This window comes from Oncorhynchus nerka, linkage group LG24 (assembly GCF_034236695.1).
Source record: "Oncorhynchus nerka isolate Pitt River linkage group LG24, Oner_Uvic_2.0, whole genome shotgun sequence".
In the NCBI taxonomy this organism is placed as follows: domain Eukaryota; kingdom Metazoa; phylum Chordata; class Actinopteri; order Salmoniformes; family Salmonidae; genus Oncorhynchus; species Oncorhynchus nerka.
Genome location: NC_088419.1, coordinates 5,793,278 through 5,816,947, shown reverse-complemented (window position 1 = coordinate 5,816,947; position 23,670 = coordinate 5,793,278). Strand labels below are relative to the sequence as shown.

General features: G+C 46.6%; 1 protein-coding gene across 1 annotated transcript in view; it reads left to right on the top strand.

Moving 5' to 3' along the window:
• Positions 1 to 23,670, top strand: part of LOC115110872 (protein-tyrosine kinase 2-beta-like) — an 89,758-nt gene that overhangs the window by 40,610 nt on the left and 25,478 nt on the right. Inside the window, exons 13-19 of the mRNA XM_065008568.1 lie at positions 7,369 to 7,406; positions 7,597 to 7,638; positions 11,116 to 11,213; positions 11,368 to 11,449; positions 13,647 to 13,747; positions 14,518 to 14,633; positions 15,615 to 15,715. Coding sequence (XP_064864640.1) covers positions 7,369 to 7,406; positions 7,597 to 7,638; positions 11,116 to 11,213; positions 11,368 to 11,449; positions 13,647 to 13,747; positions 14,518 to 14,633; positions 15,615 to 15,715 — 578 coding nt within the window. The remainder of the gene's footprint in view (positions 1 to 7,368; positions 7,407 to 7,596; positions 7,639 to 11,115; positions 11,214 to 11,367; positions 11,450 to 13,646; positions 13,748 to 14,517; positions 14,634 to 15,614; positions 15,716 to 23,670) is intronic.

The window sequence follows — 23,670 nt, the reverse complement described above, 5'->3', positions numbered from 1 at the left end:
AGAGACAGGCAGTGTTACTAGACATGATGCTGTCAGATAGATGTATCATAGAGACAGGCAGTGTTACTAGACATGATGCTGTCAGATAGATGTATCATAGAGACAGGCAGTGTTACTAGACATGATGCTGTCAGATAGATGTACCATAGAGACAGGCAGTGTTACTGGACATGATGCTGTCAGATAGATGTATCATAGAGACAGGCAGTGTTACTAGACATGATGCTGTCAGATAGATGTACCATAGAGACAGGCAGTGTTACTGGACATGATGCTGTCAGATGTATCATAGAGACAGGCAGTGTTACTATACATGATGCTGTCAGATGTATCAAAGAGACAGGCAGTGTTACTGGACATGATGCTGTCAGATAGATGTATCATAGAGACAGGCAGTGTTACTAGACATGATGCTGTCAGATGTACCATAGAGACAGGCAGTGTTACTAGACATGATGCTGTCAGATGTACCATAGAGACAGGTAGTGTTACTAGACATGATGCTGTCAGATAGATGTACCATAGAGACAGGCAGTGTTACTAGACATGATGCTGTCAGATAGAAGTACCATAGAGACAGGCAGTGTTACTAGACATGATGCTGTCAGATAGAAGTACCATAGAGACAGGCAGTGTTACGGGACATGATGCTGTCAGATGTATCATAGAGACAGGCAGTGTTACTAGACATGATGCTGTCAGATAGATGTACCATAGAGACAGGCAATGTTACTAGACATGATGCTGTCAGATAGAAGTACCATAGAGACAGGCAGTGTTACTAGACATGATGCTGTCAGATAGAAGTACCATAGAGACAGGCAGTGTTACTAGACATGATGCTGTCAGATAGAAGTACCATAGAGACAGGCAGTGTTACTGGACATGATGCTGTCAGATGTATCATAGAGACAGGCAGTGTTACTAGACATGATGCTGTCAGATAGATGTACCATAGAGACAGGCAGTGTTACTAGACATGATGCTGTCAGATAGAAGTACCATAGAGACAGGCATGTTACTGGACATGATGCTGTCAGATGTATCATAAAGACAGGCAGTGTTACTAGACATGATGCTGTCAGATAGATGTACCATAGAGACAGGCAGTGTTACTAGACATGATGCTGTCAGATAGATGTATCATAGAGACAGGCAGTGTTACTAGACATGATGCTGTCAGATAGATGTACCATAGAGACAGGCAGTGTTACTAGACATGATGCTGTCAGATAGATGTACCATAGAGACAGGCAGTGTTACTGGACATGATGCTGTCAGATGTATCATAGAGACAGGCATTGTTACTAGACATGATGCTGTCAGATAGATGTACCATAGAGACAGGCAGTGTTACTAGACATGATGCTGTCAGATAGATGTACCATAGAGACAGGCAGTGTTACTAGACATGATGCTGTCAGATAGATGTACCATAGAGACAGGCAGTGTTACTAGACATGATGCTGTCAGATAGATGTATCATAGAGACAGGCAGTGTTACTAGACATGATGCTGTCAGATGTATCATAGAGACAGGCAGTGTTACTAGACATGATGCTGTCAGATGTACAAAATAGAGACGGGCAGTGTTACTAGACATGATGCTGTCAGATAGATGTACCATAGAGACAGGCAGTGTTATTAGACATGATGCTGTCAGATAGATGTATCATAGAGACAGGCAGTGTTACTAGACATGATGCTGTCAGATAGATGTATCATAGAGACAGGCAGTGTTACTGGACATGATGCTGTCAGATGTATCATAGAGACAGGCAGTGTTACTAGACATGATGCTGTCAGATAGATGTATCATAGAGACAGGCAGTGTTACTAGACATGATGCTGTCAGATGTATCATAGAGACAGGCAGTGTTACTAGACATGATGCTGTCAGATAGATGTATCATAGAGACAGGCAGTGTTACTAGACATGATGCTGTCAGATGTACCATAGAGACAGGTAGTGTTACTAGACATGATGCTGTCAGATAGATGTACCATAGAGACAGGCAGTGTTACTAGACATGATGCTGTCAGATAGAAGTACCATAGAGACAGGCAGTGTTACTAGACATGATGCTGTCAGATAGAAGTACCATAGAGACAGGCAGTGTTACTGGACATGATGCTGTCAGATGTATCATAGAGACAGGCAGTGTTACTAGACATGATGCTGTCAGATAGATGTACCATAGAGACAGGCAATGTTACTAGACATGATGCTGTCAGATAGAAGTACCATAGAGACAGGCAGTGTTACTAGACATGATGCTGTCAGATAGAAGTACCATAGAGACAGGCAGTGTTACTAGACATGATGCTGTCAGATAGAAGTACCATAGAGACAGGCAGTGTTACTGGACATGATGCTGTCAGATGTATCATAGAGACAGGCAGTGTTACTAGACATGATGCTGTCAGATAGATGTACCATAGAGACAGGCAGTGTTACTAGACATGATGCTGTCAGATAGAAGTACCATAGAGACAGGCATGTTACTGGACATGATGCTGTCAGATGTATCATAAAGACAGGCAGTGTTACTAGACATGATGCTGTCAGATAGATGTACCATAGAGACAGGCAGTGTTACTAGACATGATGCTGTCAGATAGATGTATCATAGAGACAGGCAGTGTTACTAGACATGATGCTGTCAGATAGATGTACCATAGAGACAGGCAGTGTTACTAGACATGATGCTGTCAGATAGATGTACCATAGAGACAGGCAGTGTTACTGGACATGATGCTGTCAGATGTATCATAGAGACAGGCATTGTTACTAGACATGATGCTGTCAGATAGATGTACCATAGAGACAGGCAGTGTTACTAGACATGATGCTGTCAGATAGATGTACCATAGAGACAGGCAGTGTTACTAGACATGATGCTGTCAGATAGATGTATCATAGAGACAGGCAGTGTTACTAGACATGATGCTGTCAGATGTATCATAGAGACAGGCAGTGTTACTAGACATGATGCTGTCAGATGTACAAAATAGAGACGGGCAGTGTTACTAGACATGATGCTGTCAGATAGATGTACCATTGAGACAGGCAGTGTTATTAGACATGATGCTGTCAGATAGATGTATCATAGAGACAGGCAGTGTTACTAGACATGATGCTGTCAGATAGATGTATCATAGAGACAGGCAGTGTTACTGGACATGATGCTGTCAGATGTATCATAGAGACAGGCAGTGTTACTGGACATGATGCTGTCAGATAGATGTATCATAGAGACAGGCAGTGTTACTGGACATGATGCTGTCAGATGTATCATAGAGACAGGCAGTGTTACTGGACATGATGCTGTCAGATAGATGTACCATAGAGACAGGCAGTGTTACTAGACATGATGCTGTCAGATAGATGTATCATAGAGACAGGCAGTGTTACTAGACATGATGCTGTCAGATAGATGTATCATAGAGACAGGCAGTGTTACTAGACATGATGATGTCAGATAGATGTACCATAGAGACAGGCAGTGTTACTGGACATGATGCTGTCAGATAGATGTATCATAGAGACAGGCAGTGTTACTAGACATGATGCTGTCAGATAGATGTACCATAGAGACAGGCAGTGTTACTGGACATGATGCTGTCAGATGTATCATAGAGACAGGCAGTGTTACTATACATGATGCTGTCAGATGTATCAAAGAGACAGGCAGTGTTACTGGACATGATGCTGTCAGATAGATGTATCATAGAGACAGGCAGTGTTACTAGACATGATGCTGTCAGATGTACCATAGAGACAGGCAGTGTTACTAGACATGATGCTGTCAGATGTACCATAGAGACAGGTAGTGTTACTAGACATGATGCTGTCAGATAGATGTACCATAGAGACAGGCAGTGTTACTAGACATGATGCTGTCAGATAGAAGTACCATAGAGACAGGCAGTGTTACTAGACATGATGCTGTCAGATAGAAGTACCATAGAGACAGGCAGTGTTACCGGACATGATGCTGTCAGATGTATCATAGAGACAGGCAGTGTTACTAGACATGATGCTGTCAGATAGATGTACCATAGAGACAGGCAATGTTACTAGACATGATGCTGTCAGATAGAAGTACCATAGAGACAGGCAGTGTTACTAGACATGATGCTGTCAGATAGAAGTACCATAGAGACAGGCATGTTACTGGACATGATGCTGTCAGATGTATCATAAAGACAGGCAGTGTTACTAGACATGATGCTGTCAGATAGATGTACCATAGAGACAGGCAGTGTTACTAGACATGATGCTGTCAGATAGATGTATCATAGAGACAGGCAGTGTTACTAGACATGATGCTGTCAGATAGATGTACCATAGAGACAGGCAGTGTTACTAGACATGATGCTGTCAGATAGATGTACCATAGAGACAGGCAGTGTTACTGGACATGATGCTGTCAGATGTATCATAGAGACAGGCATTGTTACTAGACATGATGCTGTCAGATAGATGTACCATAGAGACAGGCAGTGTTACTAGACATGATGCTGTCAGATAGATGTACCATAGAGACAGGCAGTGTTACTAGACATGATGCTGTCAGATAGATGTACCATAGAGACAGGCAGTGTTACTAGACATGATGCTGTCAGATAGATGTATCATAGAGACAGGCAGTGTTACTAGACATGATGCTGTCAGATGTATCATAGAGACAGGCAGTGTTACTAGACATGATGCTGTCAGATGTACAAAATAGAGACGGGCAGTGTTACTAGACATGATGCTGTCAGATAGATGTACCATAGAGACAGGCAGTGTTATTAGACATGATGCTGTCAGATAGATGTATCATAGAGACAGGCAGTGTTACTAGACATGATGCTGTCAGATAGATGTATCATAGAGACAGGCAGTGTTACTGGACATGATGCTGTCAGATGTATCATAGAGACAGGCAGTGTTACTAGACATGATGCTGTCAGATAGATGTATCATAGAGACAGGCAGTGTTACTAGACATGATGCTGTCAGATGTATCATAGAGACAGGCAGTGTTACTAGACATGATGCTGTCAGATAGATGTATCATAGAGACAGGCAGTGTTACTAGACATGATGCTGTCAGATGTACCATAGAGACGGGCAGTGTTACTAGACATGATGCTGTCAGATAGATGTATCATAGAGACAGGCAGTGTTACTAGACATGATGCTGTCAGATGTATCATAGAGACAGGCAGTGTTACTAGACATTATGCTGTCAGATATATGTATCATAGAGACAGGCAGTGTTACTAGACATGATGCTGTCAGATAGATGTATCATAGAGACAGGCAGTGTTACTAGACATGATGCTGTCAAATAGATGTACCATAGAGACAGGCAGTGTTACTGGACATGATGCTGTCAGATAGATGTATCATAGAGACAGGCAGTGTTACTAGACATGATGCTGTCAGATGTACCATAGAGACAGGCAGTGTTACTAGACATGATGCTGTCAGATGTATCATAGAGACAGGCAGTGTTACTAGACATGATGCTGTCAGATGTACCATAGAGACGGGCAGTGTTACTAGACATGATGCTGTCAGATAGATGTATCATAGAGACAGGCAGTGTTACTAGACATGATGCTGTCAAATAGATGTACCATAGAGACAGGCAGTGTTACTGGACATGATGCTGTCAGATGTATCATAGAGACAGGCAGTGTTACTAGACATGATGCTGTCAGATAGATGTATCATAGAGACAGGCAGTGTTACTAGACATGATGCTGTCAGATAGATGTATCATAGAGACAGGCAGTGTTACTAGACATGATGCTGTCAAATAGATGTACCATAGAGACAGGCAGTGTTACTGGACATGATGCTGTCAGATGTATCATAGAGACAGGCAGTGTTACTAGACATGATGCTGTCAGATGTATCATAGAGACAGGCAGTGTTACTAGACATGATGCTGTCAGATAGATGTATCATAGAGACAGGCAGTGTTACTAGACATGATGCTGTCAGATAGATGTATCATAGAGACAGGCAGTGTTACTAGACATGATGCTGTCAGATAGATGTATCATAGAGACAGGCAGTGTTACTAGACATGATGCTGTCAGATGTACCATAGAGACAGGCAGTGTTACTAGACATGATGCTGTCAGATAGATGTATCATAGAGACAGGCAGTGTTACTAGACATGATGCTGTCAGATAGATGTATCATAGAGACAGGCAGTGTTACTAGACATGATGCTGTCAGATAGATGTATCATAGAGACAGGCAGTGTTACTAGACATGATGCTGTCAGATGTACCATAGAGACAGGCAGTGTTACTAGACATGATGCTGTCAGATAGATGTATCATAGAGACAGGCAGTGTTACTAGACATGATGCTGTCAGATAGATGTATCATAGAGGCAGGCAGTGTTACTAGACATGATGCTGTCAAATAGATGTACCATAGAGACAGGCAGTGTTACTGGACATGATGCTGTCAGATGTATCATAGAGACAGGCAGTGTTACTAGACATGATGCTGTCAGATAGATGTATCATAGAGACAGGCAGTGTTACTAGACATGATGCTGTCAGATGTACCATAGAGACGGGCAGTGTTACTAGACATGATGCTGTCAGATAGATGTATCATAGAGACAGGCAGTGTTACTAGACATGATGCTGTCAGATAGATGTATCATAGAGACAGGCAGTGTTACTAGACATGATGCTGTCAAATAGATGTACCATAGAGACAGGCAGTGTTACTGGACATGATGCTGTCAGATGTATCATAGAGACAGGCAGTGTTACTAGACATGATGCTGTCAAATAGATGTACCATAGAGACAGGCAGTGTTACTGGACATGATGCTGTCAGATGTATCATAGAGACAGGCAGTGTTACTAGACATGATGCTGTCAGATATATGTATCATAGAGACAGGCAGTGTTACTAGACATGATGCTGTCAGATAGATGTATCATAGAGACAGGCAGTGTTACTAGACATGATGCTGTCAGATAGATGTATCATAGAGACAGGCAGTGTTACTAGACATGATGCTGTCAGATGTATCATAGAGACAGGCAGTGTTACTAGACATGATGCTGTCAGATAGATGTATCATAGAGACAGGCAGTGTTACTAGACATGATGCTGTCAGATGTATCATAGAGACAGGCAGTGTTACTAGACATGATGCTGTCAGATAGATGTATCATAGAGACAGGCAGTGTTACTAGACATGATGCTGTCAGATAGATGTACCATAGAGACAGGCAGTGTTACTGTAACAGTGTGCCTGGTGTATTGAGGAGCTACCTCAAACCCAGGATTGATGATCTTCTCCTCTCCTCCTCTGGCTGTCTCTCCTCTGTAGTCAAACGGAGAACACGGACTCCTTCAGATATAGCATGGGTGAGTTTTCATCTACCACGACTGACTTCATCTTTGTTTTACTAATATTATGAATAATTTGTGCATTACAGTGGCTGTTTTGAATTGTTTGAAACTAGTACTGTAGGGACAGGGCTACACTATATGTTTTCAAGTTGACCCATCTGTTTTTAACACAAACTGACATCATCAAATACTGTCCATCATTCAGGTTCTGACATCTACGCTGAGATTGACGAACGACCAAAGTCTGGTAAGTAGAGACGCACTCTTTATCAGGATGGAAGACACTTATAGCATAGTATCTAAGGAGCCTGATGTCTCTGCACTCTTTGTCAGGATGGAAGACACTTATATCATAGTATCTAAGGAGCCTGATGTCTCTGCACTCTTTATCAGGATGGAAGACACTTATAGCATAGTATCTAAGAAGCCTGATGTCTCTGCACTCTTTATCAGGATGGAAGACACTTATATCATAGTATCTAAGGAGCCTGATGTCTCTGCACTCTTTATCAGGATGGAAGACACTTATAGCATAGTATCTAAGGAGCCTAATGTCTCTGTACTCTTTATCAGGATGGAAGACACTTATAGCATAGTATCTAAGGAGCCTGATGTCTCTGCACTCTTTATCAGGATGGAAGACACTTATAGCATAGTATCTAAGGAGCCTGATGTCTCTGTACTCTTTATCAGTATGTATGGAAGACACTTATAGCATAGTATCTAAGGAGCCTGATGTCTCTGCACTCTTTATCAGGATGGAAGACACTTATAGCATAGTATCTAAGGAGCCTGATGTAGACTTTTACAGTCTATATTCTATGTTCTATTCTATGTTCTAAACTCTATGTTCTATACTGTATGTTCTATACTTTATGTTCTATACTCTATGTTCTAAACTCTATGTTCCATACTTTATGTTCTATACTGTATGTTCTCTATACTCTATGTTCTATACTTTACGTTATCTGTACTCTATGTTCTGTACTCTACGTTATCTGTACTCTATGTTCTCTATACTCTATGCTCTATAATCTACGTTATATGTACTCTATGTTCTCTATACTCTATGCTCTATACTCTACGTTATATGTACTCTATGTTCTCTATACTCTATGTTATATGTACTCTACGTTCTCTATACTCTACGTTATCTATACTCTACGTTATCTATACTCTATGCTCTATAATCTACGTTATATGTACTCTATGTTCTCTATACTCTATGCTCTATAATCTACGTTATATGTACTCTATGTTCTCTATACTCTATGCTCTACACTCTACGTTATCTGTACTATACGTTATCTATACTCTACGTTATCTATACTCTACGTTATCTATACTCTACGTTATCTATACTCTATGCTCTATAATCTACGTTATATGTACTCTATGTTCTCTATACTCTATGCTCTATAATCTACGTTATATGTACTCTATGTTCTCTATACTCTATGTTATCTATAATCTACGTTATATGTACTCTATGTTCTCTATACTCTATGCTCTATACTCTACGTTATATGTACTCTATGTTCTCTATACTCTATGTTTTCTATACTCTATGCTCTATAATCTACGTTATCTGTACTCTACGTTATCTATACTCTACGTTATCTGTACTCTATGCTCTATAATCTACGTTATATGTACTCTATGTTCTCTATACTCTATGCTCTATACTCTACGTTATCTGTACTCTATGTTCTATACTCTATATTCTATAGTTGAAGTTGGAAGTTTACATACACTTAGGTTGGAGTCATGAAAACACGTTTTTCAACCACTCCACAAATTTCTTGTTAACAAACTATAGTTTTGGCAAGTTGGTTAGGACATCTACTTTGTGCATGACACAATTGTTTACAGACAGATTATTTCACTTATAATTCACTGTATCACAATTCCAGTGGGTCAGAAGTTTACATACACTAAGTTGACTGTGCCTTTACACAGCTTGGAAAATTCCAGAAAATTATGTCATGGCTTTAGAAGCTTCTGACATCATTTGAGTCAATTGGAGGTGTACCTGTGGATGTATTTCAAGGCCTACCTTCAAACTCACTGCCTCTTTGCTTCAAATCATGGGAAAATCAAAGGAAATCAGAAAATAAATTGTAGAGCTCCACAAATCTGGTTCATCCTTGGGAGCAATTCCCAAATGCCTGAAGGTACCACGTTCATCTGTACAAACAATAGTATGCAAGTATAAACACCATGGGACCATGCAGCCGTCATACTGCTCAGGAAGGAGACACGTTCTGTCTCCTAGAGATGAACGTACTTTGGTGTGAAAAGTGCAAATCAATCCCAGAACAACAGCAAAGGACCTTGTGAAGATGCTGGAGGAAACAGGTACAAAAGTATCTATAGCCACAGTAAAACGAGTCCTACATCGACATAACCTGAAAGGCCACTCAGCAAGGAAGAAGCCACTGCTTCAAAACCACCATAAAAAAGCCAGACTACGGTTTGCAACTAAACATGGGGACAAAGATCGTACTTTTTGGAGAAATGTTCTTTGGTCGGATGAAACACAAATAGAACTGTTTGGCCATAATGACCATCATTATGTTTAGAGGAAAAAGGGGGAGGCTTGCAAGCCGAAGTACACCATCCCAACCATGAAGCACGAGGGTGGCAGCATCATGTTCTGGGGGTGCTTTGCTGCAGGAAGGACTGGTGCACTTCACAAAATAGATGGCATCATGAGGACGGAAAATCATGTGGATTTATTGAAGCAACATCTCAAGACATTAGCCAGGAAGTTAAAGCTTGGTTGCAAATGGGTCTTCCAAATGAACAATGACCCCAAGCGTACTTCCAAAGTTGTGGCAAAATGGCTTAAAGGCAACAAAGTCAAGGTATTGGAGTGGCCATCACAAAGCCCTGACCTCAATCCTATAGAACATTTGTGGGCAGAACTGAAAAAGCATGTGCGAGCAAGGAGGCCTACAAACCTGACTCAGTTACACCAGCTCTGCCAGGAGGAATGGGCCAAAATTCACCCAACTTATTGTGGGTAGCTTGTGGAAGGCTACCTGAAACGTTTGACCCAAGTTATACAATTTAAAGGCAATGCTACTAAATACTAAGTGTGTAAACTTCTGACCCACTGGGAATGTGATGAAAGAAATAAAAGCTGAAATAAATCATTCTCTCTACTATTATTCTGACATTTCGCATTCTTAAAATCAAGTGGGTCAGACTGACCTAACTGACCTAAGACAGGGAATTTAGACTAGGATTAAATGTCAGGAATTGTGGAAAAACTGAGTTGAATTGTATTTGGCTAAGGTGTATGTAAACTTCCAACTTCAACTGTATGTGCTGTATTCTACATTCTCTCCATTAAGCTCTATATTCTGTGTTCTGTTTTCTATGTTCTGTATTCTATGTTCTATTTTCTATATTCTGTAACTAGGTTATTTACTCTATGTTCTATATTGTATTATCTATTTTCTATACTCTAGGTTCTATATTCTATGTTCTATACTCTAGGTTCTATATTCTAGGTTCTATATGTTGTGTTCTGTTCTCTATGTTCTGTATTCTATCCTCTTTACTCTAGGTTCTATGTTATATGTTCTATAACTCTAGGTTCTATACTCTAGGTTCTATGCTCTGTATTCTATGTTCTGTACTCTATGTTCTATGTTCCATTTTCTATAGTCTAATTCCATGGCAGCCACTCATTGTGTTGTTGTATACTTGGTTCCAGTGGTGAAGTATGGAATTGACAGACATGACATTGTTCTGGGACGGATACTTGGCGAGGGGTTTTTCGGGGAGGTCTATGAAGGAATGTACAAGAAATCGGCAAGTATATCTCCCGACACCCTACTCGCACAGTCAGTTATAACACCTCAAATGTTCTAGATAACTAGGTAAAATATTTATCTCACTAATTTTGTGTGTGTGTGTGTGTGTGTGTGTGTGTGTGTGTGTGTGTGTGTGTGTGTTTCTGAAACAGAATGGGGAGAGGCTAAGCGTGGCGGTGAAGACCTGTAAAGACTGTTCACCTGACGTCATGGAGAAGTTCATGAGTGAAGCAGGTACACATCAAATACTGATCACGCGTCTTCTTCGTCACTTCTCCAACTCACTGGTCTTGTAGTTAGAATGGTTGCACTGAGATTGGAAGGTTGAGAGTTCAAACCTCGGATTGATTGGAAGGTTGAGAGTTCAAACCTCAGTTTGATTGGAAGGTTGAGAGTTAAATCCTCGGTTTGATTGGAAGGTTGAGAGTTCAAACCTCGGTTTGATTGGAAGGTTGAGAGTTCAAACCTCGGTTTGATGGGAAGGTTGAGAGTTCAAACCTCGGTTTGATGGGAAGGTTGAGAGTTCAAACCTCGGTTTGATGGGAAGGTTGAGAGTTCAAACCTCGGTTTGATGGGAAGGTTGAGAGTTCAAACCTCGGTTTGATTGGAAGGTTGAGAGTTCAAACCTCGGTTGGATTGGAAGGTTGAGAGTTCAAACCTCGGTTGGATTGGAAGGTTGAGAGTCAAACACTCTTAGAAAAAACGGATTCCAAAAGGGTTCTTTGACCATCCCCCAGAGGAGAACCCTTTTTGGTTCCAGGTAGAACTATTTTAGGTTCCATGTCGAACTCTCTGGGGACAGGGGTTCTACATGGAACCCAATATGGTTCTACCTGGAACCGAAAGGGTTCTTCAAAGGGTTCTCTGATGGAGACAGCCAAAGAACCCTTTTAGGATCTAGATAGCACCCTTTTTTTCTAAGAGTGTACCAAATACAAAAAATGGGACCCGATTTAGTCTCCGTTTGGCACTCAGCATTGAGATAGATTGGGGGTAAGGCCCTGCATCCTGTCCAGAGGGTGTACTGGTACATCAAGCTGCCTCACTACAGAAACAGGAGATAGACTAGTGTCCTGTCCAGGGGGTGTACTGTACATCAAGCTGTCTCACTACAGAAACAGGAGATGGACTAGTGTCCTGTCCAGGGGGTGTCCAGGGGGTGTCCTGTACATCAAGCTGTCTCACTACAGAAACAGGAGACAGACGAGTGTACTGTCCAGGGGGTGTCCTGTACATCAAGCTGCCTCATGCTACAGTAACAGGAGATAGACTAGTGTCCTGTCCAAGGGGTGTCCTGTACATCATGCTGCCTCACTACAGAAACAGGAGATAGACTAGTGTCCTGTCCAGGGGCTGTCCTGTACATCAAGCTGTCTCACTACAGAAACAGGAGACAGACTAGTGTACTGTCCAGGGGGTGTCCTGTACATCAAGCTGCCTCATGCTACAGAAACAGGAGATAGACTAGTGTCTGTTTCTGCTTATGGCCTTACAAAGAGTTGGTTGAGAGCAGTCAGCTTCGTTCTGATGAGAACTTTCTTGGTAGATAGTATGGTCTGCAGCTTATCATAAGGCACTCTATCTCAGGTGAGCAACACCTTGAGACTTCTATTAATATTAGACAGCTGTTATTGACAAATAGACACACACCCCCACCTCCCGTCTTACCAGAGGTAGTGTCTCTGTTCTGCCGGTGTGTGGAAAATCCCGCTATTGTCTGTATCGTCGTTCAGACACGTCTCGGTGAAACATAGGATGTTACAGTGTTTAATGCCCCGTTGGGTAGGATAATCTTAATCGTAAGGTCATCAATATTATTTTCCAATGAAACGTTAGTAAGTTTACCTTACACGCCTCTGGATTCTCCGCCCGATCTGCGGCCCCTTTTACGGCGTCTTTTCTTCATGCAAAAGCCTTGGATCTGATATCCTTTTCGTCGGGACTCGTTAAAGGAAAACGTTTCTTCCAGTCAGAGGTGAGGAATCGCTTTTCTGACGTTCCGAAGTTATTTTTGGGTCATAAGAGACGACGGTAGCAGCAACATTATGTACACAATAAGTAAAAGAAATACGTTTCACAAAACGCAATTTAAAAAAAAATGTGCATAATTGGTTGGGAGAATGTAAAACCTCATTCATGTTCTTCGGCGTCATCTTTACCAACTGGTGAGGCTGAAATGTCAGCCGGTCCTCTCAAACTGCTCTTACACTAAAAGGATGCTATCATAATTTTCACAATTTCACAATATTATTCCAACCATCTAGTGTGAATATATATGAATATGTGTGAGTATATATATATATATAAAATAGTCAAATCAATTTTTTTATGGGATTGGGACTTTAATAAGTAAGTATGTCTCACTGTCGTAAGTAGCTTTCATATGCAAATTGAAGGAAAAGTTGAATTGTTAAACTTGTCCATTCTCCAGTGATCATGAAGAACCTGAACCACCCCCACATCGTCAGTCTGATCGGTGTCATAGAGGCGAACCCTGTCTGGATCGTGATGGAGCTCTACCAGTATGGAGAGGTGAGAGACCCGACAGCCACGTTATACGTTATTTAAGCCAGGATGATGTCATAAAGGGAGAGTTTACTATAAACTTTACTTTATTGGTAAAAAAAAAAAAAATTGTCCTGGGATTCAAACTAGCATCCCTTTCGATGTACTGACCTCTAACCTCTAGGCCGGCCACACTCAACAGGCAGATCGTGTTCTGGATGCGGACCCAAAACGGGTTTTTACCCTGCCGTTAATACGGAAATAATTAATAATAAAAAAAAATACAAATAAATGAGGAACTCTTGGTAGTTGTAATAATAGTATGGTGTAATTTTGAAATTCGGTTGCATGGGCAGTTTTCCTCTTATGTCATTCTGACAGACCTTTAAAGAGCTGTTATAACCTGTTATAACCTGTTTATAACCTGTTTATAACCTGTCAGTAATGTCCAGTTGTTAAACTAGCAGGCTAACCAGCTACCTACAGCTACCCCCCTACTGATTCTGTTGAGTCACTCAGGTATCATATAAACACACATAGAGTCATGGCAACATGTAGAATTGCTGGAAATTTGCTTTAGACTGCAATATTTTCTCTCCTCCAACAAGAGGGGTTTGAACAGTTTTGGGGTCGCAAGGTAGGGATTTGTTACCACGCCGATAAATGACAGTATCCATGCCGACCTTTGCCACCGAGGACATTTGTGTGACCGGTCCTTCTCAAATAGGAGGTGGGTTCCTCCTCTCTAGGCTACTTGCCGTCTGCCATCCCATAATTCTGTTATTTTTGTTTTTCAGCTTAAGAACTACCTAGCAGAGAACAAGAACAAACTCACGAACATAACGCTAGTTCTCTTCAGCCTGCAGATCTGCAAAGCTCTAGTCTACCTAGAGGGAATCAACATGGTGCACAGGTAGGTCTACCTAGACTAGAGGGAATCAACATGGTGCACAGGTAGGTCTACCTAGAGGGAATCAACATGGTGCACAGGTAGGTCTACCTAGACTAGAGGGAATCAACATGGTGCACAGGTAGGTCTACCCAGACTAGAGGGAAGCAACATGGTGCACAGGTAGGTCTACCTAGACTAGAGGGAATCAACATGGTGCACAGGTAGGTCTACCTAGAGGGAATCAACATGGTGCACAGGTAGGTCTACCTAGACTAGAGGGAATCAACATGGTGCACAGGTAGGTCTACCTAGACTAGAGGGAATCAACATGGTGCACAGGTAGGTCTACCTAGACTAGAGGGAATCAACATGGTGCACAGGTAGGTCTACCTAGAGGGAATCAACATGGTGCACAGGTAGGTCTACCTAGACTAGAGGGAATCAACATGGTGCACAGGTAGGTCTACCCAGACTAGAGGGAATCAACATGGTGCACAGGTAGGTCTACCTAGACTAGAGGGAATCAACATGGTGCACAGGTAGGTCTACCTAGACTAGAGGGAATCAACATGGTGCACAGGTAGGTCTACCTAGACTAGAGGGAATCAACATGGTGCACAGGTAGGTCTACCTAGACTAGAGGGAATCAACATGGTGCACAGGTAGGTCTACCTAGACTAGAGGGAATCAACATGGTGCACAGGTAGGTCTACCTAGACTAGAGGGAATCAACATGGTGCACAGGTAGGTCTACCTAGACTAGAGGGAATCAACATGGTCAACAGGTAGGTCTACCTAGACTAGAGGGAATCAACATGGTGCACAGGTAGGTCTACCTAGACTAGAGGGAATCAACATGGTGCACAGGTAGGTCTACCTAGACTAGAGGGAATCAACAACAGGACGGCCATCTTGACACCCAACAGAGACATACTAGGAACAACAATAACCCTGTGTTGTTATTGGACCAGTTTAACTAACCCGTTTACTGTGTCCCAACAGAGACATAGCGGTGAGGAACGTGCTGGTGGCCACAGCAGACTGTGTTAAGCTGGGAGACTTTGGCCTGTCTAGATACATTGAGGATGAAGAGTATTACAAAGGTATGGAGTGGTCTGTGGTCTGTGGTCGGTGGTCGGTGTGCTCCATAGAGATACACAACTGTTCTGTGAAGCTGTCCCATCATGGGCTCATGGGTAGCGCCACCTCCATTTCGAAGTAGTCCATTTCTTCTTCTACTACTTCGATGAGTTGGATGGAATCAAATGATCCTTCCTTAACCACACACAGGCCATCCCACCAAGGTGACTATTTCAAAGTGGTGGAAGCACTCAATGGAAATGTCCATGCAAAAACCGGTTTCATCCAGCTCTAATCAAAGCAAACCAAATCAAATTCTATTGGTCATATGCACGTGTTTAGCAGATGTTAATTGCGTGTCTAGCAAAATGCTTGTGTTTCTAGCTCCAACAGTGACGGCCTAGGAACAGTGGGTTAACTGCCTTGTTCAGGGGGAGGAACGACAGATTTTTACCTTGTCAGCTCAAGGATTCAATTTCCCAACAATACACACAAATCTAAAGTAAAGGAATGTAATTAAGAATAGATAAATAAATACATGAATGAGCGATATCAGAGCTGCAGTTAACATCCAGACTCTCCTGTGTTTTTGTGTGCATTTATTTATTATTTTATTTAACTGGGCAAGTCAGTTAAGAACAAATTCTTATTTTCAATGGCGGCCTAGGAACAGTGGGTTTAACTGCCTTGGGGCAGGGGCAGAACGACAGATTTTTACCTTGTCGGCTAACCACTAGGCTACCTGCCGCCTCTACACTCTAACCACTAGGCTACCTGCCGCCTCTACACTCTAACCACTAGGCTACCTGCCGCCTCTACACTCTAACCACTAGGCTACCTGCCGCCTCTACACTCTAACCACTAGGCTACCTGCCGCTTCTACACTCTAACCACTAGGCTACCTGCCGCCTCTACGCTCTAACCACTAGGCTACCTGCCGCCTCTACGGTCTAACCACCAGGCTACCTGCCTCCTCTACACTCTAACCACTAGGCTACCTGCCGCCTCTACGCTCTAACCACTAGGCTACCTGCCGCCTCTACACTCTAACCACTAGGCTACCTGCCGCCTCTACACTCTAACCACTAGGCTACCTGCCGCCTCTACGCTCTAACCACAAGGCTACCTGCCGCCTCTACGCTCTAACCACCAGGCTACCTGCCTCCTCTACACTCTAACCACTAGGCTACCTGCCGCCTCTACGCTCTAACCACTAGGCTACCTGCCGCCTCTACACTCTAACCACTAGGCTACCTGCCGCCTCTACACTCTAACCACTAGGCTACCTGCCGCCTCTACACTCTAACCACTAGGCTACCGGCCGCTCCTCCACTCTAACCACTAGGCTACCTGCCTCCTCTACGCTCTAACCACTAGGCTACCTGCCTCCTCTACGCTCTAACCACTAGGCTACCGGCCGCTCCTCCACTCTAACCACTAGGCTACCTGCCTCCTCTACGCTCTAACCACTAGGCTACCTGCCTCCTCTACGCTCTAACCACTAGGCTACCTGCCGCCTCTACGCTCTAACCACCAGGCTACCTGCCTCCTCTACATTCTAACCACTAGGCTACCTGCCGCCTCTACGCTCTAACCACTAGGCTACCTGCCGCCTCTACACTCTAACCACTAGGCTACCTGCCGCCTCTACGCTCTAACCACTAGGCTACCTGCCGCCTCTACACTCTAACCACTAGGCTACCGGCCGCTCCTCCACTCTAACCACTAGGCTACCTGCCTCCTCTACGCTCTAACCACTAGGCTACCTGCCTCCTCTACGCTCTAACCACTAGGCTACCGGCCGCTCCTCCACTCTAACCACTAGGCTACCTGCCTCCTCTACGCTCTATCCACTAGGCTACCTGCCTCCTCTACGCTCTAACCACTAGGCTACCTGCCTCCTCTACGCTCTAACCACTAGGCTACCTGCCGCCTCTACACTCTAACCACTAGGCTACCGGCCGCTCCTCACGCTCTAACCACTAGGCTACCTGCCGCCTCTACACTCTAACCACTAGGCTACCGGCCGCTCCTCCACTCTAACCACTAGGCTACCTGCCGCCTCTAAGCTCTAACCACTAGGCTACCTGCCTCCTCTACACTCTAACCACTAGGCTACCTGCCGCCTCTACACTCTAACCACTAGGCTACCTGCCGCCTCTACACTCTAACCACTAGGCTAACTGCCGCCTCTACACTCTAACCACTAGGCTACCTGCCGCCTCTACACTCTAACCACTAGGCTACCTGCCGCCTCTACACTCTAACCACTAGGCTACCTGCCGCCTCTACGCTCTAACCACTAGGCTACCTGCCGCCTCTACGCTCTAACCACTAGGCTACCTGCCGCCTCTACGCTCTAACCACCAGGCTACCTGCCTCCTCTACACTCTAACCACTAGGCTACCTGCCACCTCTACGCTCTAACCACTAGGCTACCTGCCGCCTCTACACTCTAACCACTAGGCTACCTGCCGCCTCTACGCTCTAACCACTAGGCTACCTGCCGCCTCTACGCTCTAACCACTAGGCTACCTGCCGCCTCTACGCTCTAACCACCAGGCTACCTGCCTCCTCTACACTCTAACCACTAGGCTACCTGCCGCCTCTACGCTCTAACCACTAGGCTACCTGCCGCCTCTACACTCTAACCACTAGGCTACCTGCCGCCTCTACACTCTAACCACTAGGCTACCTGCCGCCTCTACACTCTAACCACTAGGCTACCGGCCGCTCCTCCACTCTAACCACTAGGCTACCTGCCTCCTCTACGCTCTAACCACTAGGCTACCTGCCTCCTCTACGCTCTAACCACTAGGCTACCGGCCGCTCCTCCACTCTAACCACTAGGCTACCTGCCTCCTCTACGCTCTAACCACTAGGCTACCTGCCTCCTCTACGCTCTAACCACTAGGCTACCTGCCTCCTCTACGCTCTAACCACTAGGCTACCTGCCGCCTCTACGCTCTAACCACTAGGCTACCTGCCGCTTCTACACTCTAACCACTAGGCTACCGGCCGCTCCTCACGCTCTAACCACTAGGCTACCTGCCGCCTCTACACTCTAACCACTAGGCTACCGGCCGCTCCTCCACTCTAACCACTAGGCTACCTGCCGCCTCTAAGCTCTAACCACTAGGCTACCTGCCTCCTCTACACTCTAACCACTAGGCTACCTGCCGCCTCTACACTCTAACCACTAGGCTACCGGCCGCTCCTCACGCTCTAACCACTAGGCTACCTGCCGCCTCTACACTCTAACCACTAGGCTACCTGCCGCCTCTAAGCTCTAACCACTAGGCTACCTGCCTCCTCTACCCTCTAACCACTAGGCTACCTGCCGCCTCTACACTCTAACCACTAGAATACCGGCCGCTCCTCCACTCTAACCACTAGGCTACCTGCCGCCTCTAAGCTCTAACCACTAGGCTACCTGCCTCCTCTACACTCTAACCACTAGGCTGCCTGCCGCCTCTACACTCTAACCACTAGGCTACCTGCCTCCTCTACGCTCTAACCACTAGGCTACCTGCCGCCTCTACACTCTAACCACTAGGCTACCTGCCACCTCTACGCTCTAACCACTAGGCTACCTGCCGCCTCTACACTCTAACCACTAGGCTACCTGCCGCCTCTACACTCTAACCACTAGGCTACCTGCCGACTCTACACTCTAACCACTAGGCTACCAGCCGCCTCTACACTCTAACCACTAGGCTACCTGCCGCCTCTACGCTCTAACCACTAGGCTACCTGCCGCCTCTACGCTCTAACCACCAGGCTACCTGCCTCCTCTACACTCTAACCACTAGGCTACCTGCCGCCTCTACGCTCTAACCACTAGGCTACCTGCCGCCTCTACGCTCTAACCACCAGGCTACCTGCCTCCTCTACACTCTAACCACTAGGCTACCTGCCGCCTCTACGCTCTAACCACTAGGCTACCTGCCGCCTCTACACTCTAACCACTAGGCTACCTGCCGCCTCTACACTCTAACCACTAGGCTACCTGCCGCCTCTACACTCTAACCACTAGGCTACCGGCCGCTCCTCCACTCTAACCACTAGGCTACCTGCCTCCTCTACGCTCTAACCACAAGGCTACCTGCCTCCTCTACGCTCTAACCACTAGGCTACCGGCCGCTCCTCCACTCTAACCACTAGGCTACCTGCCTCCTCTACGCTCTAACCACTAGGCTACCTGCCTCCTCTACGCTCTAACCACTAGGCTACCTGCCTCCTCTACGCTCTAACCACTAGGCTACCTGCCGCCTCTACGCTCTAACCACTAGGCTACCTGCCGCCTCTACACTCTAACCACTAGGCTACCGGCCGCTCCTCACGCTCTAACCACTAGGCTACCTGCCGCCTCTACACTCTAACCACTAGGCTACCGGCCGCTCCTCCACTCTAACCACTAGGCTACCTGCCGCCTTTAAGCTCTAACCACTAGGCTACCTGCCTCCTCTACACTCTAACCACTAGGCTACCTGCCGCCTCTACACTCTAACCACTAGGCTACCGGCCGCTCCTCCACTCTAACCACTAGGCTACCTGCCGCCTCTAAGCTCTAACCACTAGGCTACCTGCCTCCTCTACACTCTAACCACTAGGCTACCTGCCGCCTCTACACTCTAACCACTAGGCTACCTGCCTCCTCTACGCTCTAACCACTAGGCTACCTGCCGCCTCTACACTCTAACCACTAGGCTACCTGCCGCCTCTACGCTCTAACCACTAGGCTACCTGCCGCCTCTACACTCTAACCACTAGGCTACCTGCCGCCTCTACACTCTAACCACTAGGCTACCTGCCTCCTCTACGCTCTAACCACTAGGCTACCTGCCTCCTCTACGCTCTAACCACTAGGCTACCTGCCGCCTCTACACTCTAACCACTAGGCTACCTGCCGCCTCTACGCTCTAACCACTAGGCTACCTGCCGCCTCTACACTCTAACCACTAGGCTACCTGCCGCCTCTACACTCTAACCACTAGGCTACCTGCCTCCTCTACGCTCTAACCACTAGGCTACCTGCCTCCTCTACGCTCTAACCACTAGGCTACCAGCCGCTCCTCCACTCTAACCACTAGGTTACCTGCCTCCTCTACGCTCTAACCACTAGGCTACCTGCCTCCTCTACGCTCTAACCACTAGGCTACCTGCCTCCTCTACGCTCTAACCACTAGGCTACCTGCCGCCTCTACGCTCTAACCACTAGGCTACCTGCCGCCTCTACACTCTAACCACTAGGCTACCGGCCGCTCCTCACGCTCTAACCACTAGGCTACCTGCTGCCTCTACACTCTAACCACTAGGCTACCGGCCGCTCCTCCACTCTAACCACTAGGCTACCTGCCGCCTCTAAGCTCTAACCACTAGGCTACCTGCCTCCTCTACCCTCTAACCACTAGGCTACCTGCCGCCTCTACACTCTAACCACTAGAATACCGGCCGCTCCTCCACTCTAACCACTAGGCTACCTGCCGCCTCTAAGCTCTAACCACTAGGCTACCTGCCTCCTCTACACTCTAACCACTAGGCTGCCTGCCGCCTCTACACTCTAACCACTAGGCTACCTGCCTCCTCTACGCTCTAACCACTAGGCTACCTGCCGCCTCTACACTCTAACCACTAGGCTACCTGCCTCCTCTACGCTCTAACCACTAGGCTACCTGCCGCCTCTACACTCTAACCACTAGGCTACCTGCCGCCTCTACACTCTAACCACTAGGCTACCTGCCGACTCTACACTCTAACCACTAGGCTACCAGCCGCCTCTACACTCTAACCACTAGGCTACCTGCCGCCTCTACGCTCTAACCACTAGGCTACCTGCCGCCTCTACGCTCTAACCACCAGGCTACCTGCCTCCTCTACACTCTAACCACTAGGCTACCTGCCGCCTCTACGCTCTAACCACTAGGCTACCTGCCGCCTCTACGCTCTAACCACCAGGCTACCTGCCTCCTCTACACTCTAACCACTAGGCTACCTGCCGCCTCTACGCTCTAACCACTAGGCTACCTGCCGCCTCTACACTCTAACCACTAGGCTACCTGCCGCCTCTACACTCTAACCACTAGGCTACCTGCCGCCTCTACACTCTAACCACTAGGCTACCGGCCGCTCCTCCACTCTAACCACTAGGCTACCTGCCTCCTCTACGCTCTAACCACTAGGCTACCTGCCTCCTCTACGCTCTAACCACTAGGCTACCGGCCGCTCCTCCACTCTAACCACTAGGCTACCTGCCTCCTCTACGCTCTAACCACTAGGCTACCTGCCTCCTCTACGCTCTAACCACTAGGCTACCTGCCTCCTCTACGCTCTAACCACTAGGCTACCTGCCGCCTCTACGCTCTAACCACTAGGCTACCTGCCGCCTCTACACTCTAACCACTAGGCTACCGGCCGCTCCTCACGCTCTAACCACTAGGCTACCTGCCGCCTCTACACTCTAACCACTAGGCTACCGGCCGCTCCTCCACTCTAACCACTAGGCTACCTGCCGCCTTTAAGCTCTAACCACTAGGCTACCTGCCTCCTCTACACTCTAACCACTAGGCTACCTGCCGCCTCTACACTCTAACCACTAGGCTACCGGCCGCTCCTCCACTCTAACCACTAGGCTACCTGCCGCCTCTAAGCTCTAACCACTAGGCTACCTGCCTCCTCTACACTCTAACCACTAGGCTACCTGCCGCCTCTACACTCTAACCACTAGGCTACCTGCCTCCTCTACGCTCTAACCACTAGGCTACCTGCCGCCTCTACACTCTAACCACTAGGCTACCTGCCGCCTCTACGCTCTAACCACTAGGCTACCTGCCGCCTCTACACTCTAACCACTAGGCTACCTGCCGCCTCTACACTCTAACCACTAGGCTACCTGCCTCCTCTACGCTCTAACCACTAGGCTACCTGCCGCCTCTACGCTCTAACCACTAGGCTACCTGCCGCCTCTAAACTCTAACCACTAGGCTACCGGCCGCTCCTCACGCTCTAACCACTAGGCTACCTGCCGCCTCGACACTCTAACCACTAGGCTACCGGCCGCTCCTCCACTCTAACCACTAGGCTACCTGCCGCCTCTAAGCTCTAACCACTAGGCTACCTGCCTCCTCTACCCTCTAACCACTAGGCTACCTGCCGCCTCTACACTCTAACCACTAGAATACCGGCCGCTCCTCCACTCTAACCACTAGGCTACCTGCCGCCTCTAAGCTCTAACCACTAGGCTACCTGCCTCCTCTACACTCTAACCACTAGGCTGCCTGCCGCCTCTACACTCTAACCACTAGGCTACCTGCCTCCTCTACGCTCTAACCACTAGGCTACCTGCTGCCTCTACACTCTAACCACTAGGCTACCTGCCTCCTCTACGCTCTAACCACTAGGCTACCTGCCTCCTCTACACTCTAACCACTAGGCTACCTGCCGCCTCTACGCTCTAACCACTAGGCTACCTGCCGCCTCTACACTCTAACCACTAGGCTACCTGCCGCCTCTACACTCTAACCACTAGGCTACCTGCCGCCTCTACACTCTAACCACTAGGCTACCGGCCGCTCCTCCACTCTAACCACTAGGCTACCTGCCGCCTCTAAGCTCTAACCACTAGGCTACCTGCCTCCTCTACACTCTAACCACTAGGCTACCTGCCGCCTCTACACTCTAACCACTAGGCTACCTGCCTCCTCTATGCTCTAACCACTAGGCTACCTGCCGCCTCTACACTCTAACCACTAGGCTACCTGCCGCCTCTACGCTCTAACCACTAGGCTACCTGCCGCCTCTACACTCTAACCACTAGGCTACCTGCCGCCTCTACGCTCTAACCACTAGGCTACCTGCCTCCTCTACGCTCTAACCACTAGGCTACCTGCCGCCTCTACGCTCTAACCACTAGGCTACCTGCCGCCTCTAAACTCTAACCACTAGGCTACCGGCCGCTCCTCACGCTCTAACCACTAGG